The sequence below is a fragment of the Plutella xylostella genome, chromosome 9 (assembly GCF_932276165.1).
Source record: "Plutella xylostella chromosome 9, ilPluXylo3.1, whole genome shotgun sequence".
In the NCBI taxonomy this organism is placed as follows: domain Eukaryota; kingdom Metazoa; phylum Arthropoda; class Insecta; order Lepidoptera; family Plutellidae; genus Plutella; species Plutella xylostella.
The window spans coordinates 4400995-4408250 of NC_063989.1; the positions used below are offsets into that span (position 1 = coordinate 4400995).

A 7256-nucleotide genomic window follows, 5' to 3' on the forward strand; every position below is an offset into this window, starting at 1 on the left:
AATAAACGTCGAGGCAACCTTTATAACGTGTAGATGTAGATTCTCTTTGTACCAGCAAGGTAGCAGATAAGCAATATAAAAGCGGCGCAATACTGAATAGTCTATGACAAAAGGCGTTAGAGGGTTGATGAAGAAGTTTGTATACTAAAGTACTATGTGGTATCGCAGGTGTCACGAAGGCGATGTATAGGCGGGTAATTTTTAAACTTCATGCATGATTAAAGAAAGCAAAATATAAAAGAAGCAAAACAAAAATAAATGTGAACTTAGCTTGTAATGTTTGTGTTATAAATGATTTTTGTTTCTGCATTCGATTGTTTTTATTTTTTTCAAATCTCGTCTGCAGTCACTTAAGCGGAGGAATGATACAAAAAGGCTATGTCTAGCTTGAGGTCAGATGGTCGTGTGTGAGATGTCCCCACATGTTCTATTTTACGCATAATGGTGGGCATGAATTTTCAACGAATGGGTGCCGTCTGCTCATTTACTGCAGAAGAGCCAATTTTCAAACAGCACCATACTTTCAAAAAGTTTTAAAACGCTTAGGTTTGCCTATTGGCGGTCTCTAGGTAGGTAGTCTGTATACAGGGTTATTGGTAAGTAGACCGGATCCTTTCAGGAGGTGATAGAGGAAGGCATTTCCAGTCGATTGAACCCAATCATGCATTATGCTAAACTTTACCATTTCTAAGATATTTAATATTTAAGGTTTTTTATTTTTTTTGCCAAAATTTTATGCTTAAAACCAAAAATAAAAAAAATCTATCATATTTCAATAATTTTTTTGGTTGTTTTGCATAAGTAACACCTTAATAAAGTAATTAAAATAATCAAATGTGCATTATTCGACTTAAATTAGACATAATAATTCAAAATAGTTAAACATTTTGAAAAAATATTCAAAACGCAAAAACTAATAAATTCAATTAAAAAAGATTTTCATATGACATTTTTTGTGCACTTTAGCTTAAAAACATGGTCAACTAATAAGCTTTCAAACAAGATAATTGAATACCAAATCGATTAAGGTATCACCAAGATATGGCCAAAACAACCAGCACAGACGGACAAAATTCAACAGGAAAACTAACAAAATTGGCCCAATTTAAAGGTAAAAAGTGTGATTGTTTTCAGTCCTGTTGACTTTAGTATGGAAACCCCTGCTGAGTTTTCTCCGCTTTCTCTGGTTGTTTTGGTTATGTCTAATTTAAGTCGAATAATGCACATTTGATTATTTTAATTACTTTATTAAGGTGTTACTTATGCAAAACAACCAAAAAAATTATTGAAATATGATTGATTTTTTTTATTTTTGGTTTTAAGCATAAAATTTTGGCAAAAAAAATAAAAAACCTTAAATATTAAATATCTTAGAAATGGTAAAGTTTAGGATAATGCATTATTGGGTTCAATCGACTGGAAATGCCTTCCTCTATCACCTCCTGAAAGGATCCGGTCTACTTACCAATAACCCTGTATACGTATATTATATTTTTTTTTATGTGAATGATTAGCGCCATAATCATATTGTATTAAAAGAATAACAAACATTGCATAGCAGATAAAAAAACGATCACAACAAAAAAGAAATTCGCAGGTGGCGCAAGCATCAACTAAAATTTACTAGCTATTACCACATTATACAAAAGTACACCAAACAATTTTAGTCTGTTTGTAAACCTGTGTTGCGTCATTTGTCTAATTTGTATACAGTAAAGTGTATATAAATAAATAAATAAACCGTAATTACAAAAAAAATTACATCTATGAATACCATGTTTTACGCAAATAAAGTATTATATTCTAAAAACTAACCTGCACATGACTTTGTCAAGCAACAGATCTATGGCCCGGTCGATGTTCTGTCCGGTCTTGGCGCTGGTCTCCAGATACTGAAGGTTGTAGTTCTTGGCGAACTCCCTGGCCCGGTTCTGGTTCACGAGCCGCTTCTCCTGCAGGTCGCACTTGTGCCCGCAGAGCACTATGTCCGGGTCGTCTGTCAGGCTGTGGGTCTGGAATGGAGACGGTTTATTGGATTATTGGAAATACTATTATTGGTGAATGAAAAGATTTAATTTTAAATATGGAATAATGCCAGAAAGTCAGACTCAATAAAATTGTTTTGTGTCTGTGTGTAGGGTCTGCGCTTCTGCAAGGGTTAATGCATAGCCATTTGATAGCCACTGCTGCTTTTTATTTTCATTAAGTTTTGATTGCATACTATCAGTACATCCTTTCTTGCGAGCCCGGAGCATAGCTCATACGAATTTCGGCATTTTAAGCATTAATCACACCTTACACAATATAGAAGTACATATAATATTAACCTTCAATTGCTCAATCCAGTTTCTGACTTCCAAGAAGGAGGCCTCATTAGTGAGATCAAAGAGCAGTAAGAAACCCATTGCATCCCTGTAGAATGCTGTAGTCAAACTGCGGAACCTGGAATTTCAAACATTCATGTGTGAACAACACTGATTTCACGTACCAAGTACCTAGATTGGCAAGGACAGTATCTTCGGCCAAGCACCTGTTTAATTGCTATATAGCCGTTCATTGGCGGAGGATCGGATGAGGATACTGTCACGCCACTCTACTCGGTAGGTGTAATCAGGGTATAAGTATAAGCCATGCATAATTTTCACATAAAGGATGCAGCCGGATGGATGGACTGTTTCCTAAAGAGTGACAGAGGTGATTCTGAAAAACTTGTGAATTAGAAAGTAATATCATTTAAATTTAGACTCCAGTTTAGCTATATATTTTTTTTACTGTTTATCATCTTTGAGTAGTAATAGAAAAGTTATAGCTGCTCACTATCTTATAGAATAATTAAATAAATAAGTTCTTATCTTAGTAGGTAGATAAAACCATTTCATTGTAACTTATTTGAGTGTAGACTATTTGAATTATATTTAGCTTGAGCTTAACACAAAATCATATTATATTTTTATAATACTTACTTAAGAGGTATTTATTAAAATGTATGTGGTTATCTGTCTACCAGGGTCTATATCCCAGTACCCATTGTTAATTGATGATGTTGTATTCTCATACAGTAAAGATTTTATCTTAAAAATATGACAACTAGCTGTTGCTCCCAAGCTCTAAAAAAGGTTTTTGCATGGCAATTTCAGGATAAAAAGTATCCTAAGTCTCCCTTCCTGTTCTTAGACACCCCCCTACCAAATTAGCAGTAATAGAAGCAGCCAAATCAGTTCACAAGTTATAAATGGCGTAACAAACACATTTTTCATTTATTATAGATTTTACAGTGTGGAGCTTATGGAGTGTACTGAGAATGGCCATAAGGGTCAATTCACATGTACTACAACCACACCACAACGATGTTGTGTGGTCAAGCATATATTTGTATTGAAAATGAATAATCCAATTCACGCATGCCACATTTTGCCGTGTAATATAACCACATCGCTACGGCAACGCCGCCACACGTTGGCAGCAACCTTATCAACATTTTGACCCTACCACAACGCAACTGCAAAAAGCCACTGCGACACTTCGCACGTAACCACAGCTTGACCACATTATGTCGCTGAGATGTGGTATGCTTGTGGTACGTGTGAATTGACGCTAAACCTCACCTCTCCTGCCCGGCCGTGTCCCACAGCTGAAGGTGGATGCGGTGCTGCCGCCCACTCTGCTGGTACATCTGGAAAATATTATAGTTTGAATTGCAGGTTGCGATTATATTGAGACTTTGTGTGTACTTGGTTAAGATTGTTGTTTTTTATAAAGGATAATTGGCTGAAGTGGTCTAAAGTTCCAATACAAAACAGAGCTATGATGTGAGCTTAAAGCCCACTAAATATCTAATAGTACAGTTTCACTAGTTGGCCAAAAATATAATAATATATATATAGGGACTTACTTATTATATTCGCTTAGCAAAAATATATGAAATTATTAAAAGTGAGATTACAGTGAAATTAAGAAATAATGAAGGAAATGTCTTGAATATTTCATGTAAGTAGTTCTAACTTTGTGAATAGTTTCGGTTGCAGTCTTCTTATAAAAATAGCAGATACTTTCTCTAACTGTCATTATAATAATAAGAACTAACATTCATAAAACAGCAAAATTTATGGGGTAGTCAATGGTCAATAAAGAGATAAGTAACTTACCACTGTCTTCTCCCTAAAGTCTATCCCCACAGTAGAGATGAACTGTGTATGGAAAACTCCGTCAGTGTATTTATAAAGGAAACTCGTTTTTCCAACTCCTGAATCCCCAACACACAGCAGTTTTATTAGATAGTCGTAATCCATATTGATCGATGAACACATAGGTAATTCAGTAGGTGCAAAAAAATGGGAATTTAGCAGAGTTTGGTGAAAATGACGGGTTTTTTACAGAGAACGAAATAATAAGCCATCTAGTTATCTAAACTAGTTATCGTATAAATTAAAGCAAAACTTGAAATAAAATTATAGAAAACCGCGCAAAAAACTACAGAAATTAATTCGCCCCGCCACAAAATTGTTTTTGTTTGATTTTTGTCGATGATAAATTTTGACTTTTGTTTTGAAGATTTGACATTGACATGACAGAATTGACAGAAGGCTCAGATCAGATGTCATTATACTGTCGTTGATATTATTCTGTGGTATTTTTTGAGGGATACACTGTTCTTATTCTGAGGTGTTGCTTCAGTTTTAATAATTACTACTAGATGGCACTGTTATTAGTTTTTCGGAAACAATCATTTTAGGATTAGGTATTATTTAATTTTGATTATAAAAACTTACCTTGGTTTCTTAGGTAGTTACTCATTTTTGCTTTTTTGATTTTGTTATCACTGATGCAGAACGCAGTCATGTCGAGTATTGGGAAACGTCATTCAAATCATCATCATCATCATCATCACGTTCCCACTACTGGGGCATGGTCACGGGTCTCCTTCCAATGAAGGGAGGGTTTTAGGCCTAGCCCATCATGCTGGCCTAGTGCGGTTCGGTGGACTACAAGCAAGCAAGCTTGTGTTGAGAGAGTTAAGGGTAAGTGGGCAACCCGACTGTCAGATGTTTTCAAGCCACCCAAGGGCCTCTGACTTGGCTTAGCGACTGCTGCCGAAGTAGTTCCGGGAACCGGGAAGCACAGAAGCGTCCAGGAAACAACCACTTGAAATCGGTCACCCATCCTATATGGCTGACCGTGCCATGTGTTGCTACCTCAGCGATCAGTTACGATACCCTACTGAAGCTAGCTCGACTACAGACGCTTCAAAAGTTTTAATACCTACAAGTAAGTAGACCTTTTTCTTTGCTGAGGTAGGTAGGTAACTGGACTTGACTTTTATATCCTTAGTTTAGACAACAAGACTTTCCTGTTGACTAAATTTTCAATGCTAATATTTACGCTCAAATCGGAACTTGTTTACAAAACAAATAAACATTAGTATTTAGCATTATTAAGTATTTGTAGTAAACAGAAACACATTTTTTTGTATCTGACACGCATCACGTATACCAAAAATCATGATTATTATTTATTGTTCCCTAAATAAACTGGTTATCTCAGTAGTTATAGGTATTAATTAAAAAGATTTTTTGTTGTAGGCTAAGTTACTGTTATCGCAGGTCAAGAACAAAGCAAGACCAGTCAACAAGTAGTTTAGTAAATAATTCATACTTTATTATCTTATTAGCTAAGTACTTACATAGAAAAAAAATCATAACTTTATCTGTGTTATCTGCTTCAAGGGGCAGGGCCGGAAATCGGAAACTTGTATCATTTCTCCCTATCAAAATATATCGATATCGTAGCCTCGGCAGCTAATTACATCTTAGCATGAAATCCTAATCCTAACTAATATTATAAATGCGAAAGTAACTGTGTCTTTCTGGCGTGAAACAGTAACAGACAGACGTCTGTCGTCTGTTACTCTTTCACGCCAAAACTACTGAACGGATTTGAATGAAATTTGGTATACAGATGGTCTAGATCAGACTAGATCCTGAGAAAGTACTTAGGCTACTTTTTATTGCGGAATTCCCACGAAGCGAAAAGAGCTAGTTATACTTACCTAAAAATCACATTAAAATTTAACTAACTACAAACTTGTGTCTTTTCAATGTGTTCATATCACCCTGTATCTCCCAAAGCACTATTCTCGGACTACCTCATCCAGTCACTACCATCTGTATCTCTAAAGTCATCGATCTAGCGGACTTGAAGGTGTCCCACGCTAGGTATCTACTTATTTCTGGTTTCCCTCTCGAAACCCCAACGCATAGCAAATATGACCAGCCCATTACCACTTCAGCTTGCAGATTTTATAAGCTGTTCACTTCGCCATAAAAAAATTTACCCGTGGAAATTCCTCGTTAAACTGAAGGACTTTCATACAAACTTTCATCCCTCTTTTTACCCCTTCAGGGGGGGGAGTTTCTGAAAATCCTTTCTTAGTGCTCACCAACATTACCTCTTACCAATAACCCTGTACATTCAGATTATATCTGCTTCCTTCTGGACTAAATCACCTTATTTTTGATCATGCGATCCTTCAGAGCATATCCCGTAGAAAGACCAAGACTTTGTGACCCATTCTGAAGGATAAAATGAATGTCAAAATCGATCATCCAATTAGGGATCCACTAGCTTGCGGCTTGTTGAAGCCGCTAAAAGTCAGGCTTACCTTGAGGTGCAGCCGAGGCGCTGTGCAAACAGAATCTTGTTCCGACTGACTCGGGAAGTCAGGAAGTTCGTTTTGTTTGGAAAAAACCGAACTGTCTGGTGCAGGCACAGTCAAGGCTGCGACGGCGACGATTCACTACAACTGGTAGGTACACGCCTATTCAATGTAATAAATGCGTTTACAGCTCGATAATAACTTGTAGAATATTGAAATACATTATTATTAAATGTATGTCGTGGCTGGGCTACCTGTCTAAGTAATCTCCCTGCTTTCGGTTTATTTCGACTGATAACAATCATCTTACGCTTTAAAACTAACAGGCACTTATCTTCTAATCAGCAAACACACTACAGAGTACTAGTTTTTACACCGTTCGAAAAGCCGTCGCTCGTAGCTCTACGACATCAAAATCCACGTCTTTCTGCAAGTACCGTGTTAAACCACGTTTAAGTGGCATGCTATTATGCCGTTGAGATTTTTCAGCGCAGTAAACCTTAGATAATATTATTATGATTTAATTGTCAATATATTATAGAATTGGAATCGCTGCGTTTCTTCGAATAAACATCCCGCACCGTATTAAATCTCCTCAAGTTGG

At 36.4% G+C, this 7256-nt stretch overlaps 1 protein-coding gene across 2 annotated transcripts in view; it reads right to left on the reverse strand.

The window, feature by feature from the left end:
- LOC105382268 (ras-related protein Rab-27A) overlaps window positions 1–4599 on the reverse strand; it is a 44211-nt gene extending 39612 nt beyond the window's left edge. For both annotated transcript variants that reach the window (XM_048622906.1, XM_048622905.1), the window contains exons 1-4: window positions 4146–4599; window positions 3606–3673; window positions 2328–2442; window positions 1816–2012 (exon numbers count right to left, since the gene is read on the reverse strand). In XM_048622906.1, coding sequence (XP_048478863.1) covers window positions 1816–2012; window positions 2328–2442; window positions 3606–3673; window positions 4146–4307 — 542 coding nt within the window. In that variant the 5' untranslated portion in view covers window positions 4308–4599. The remainder of the gene's footprint in view (window positions 1–1815; window positions 2013–2327; window positions 2443–3605; window positions 3674–4145) is intronic.
- Window positions 4600–7256: the final 2657 nt, after the last annotated feature.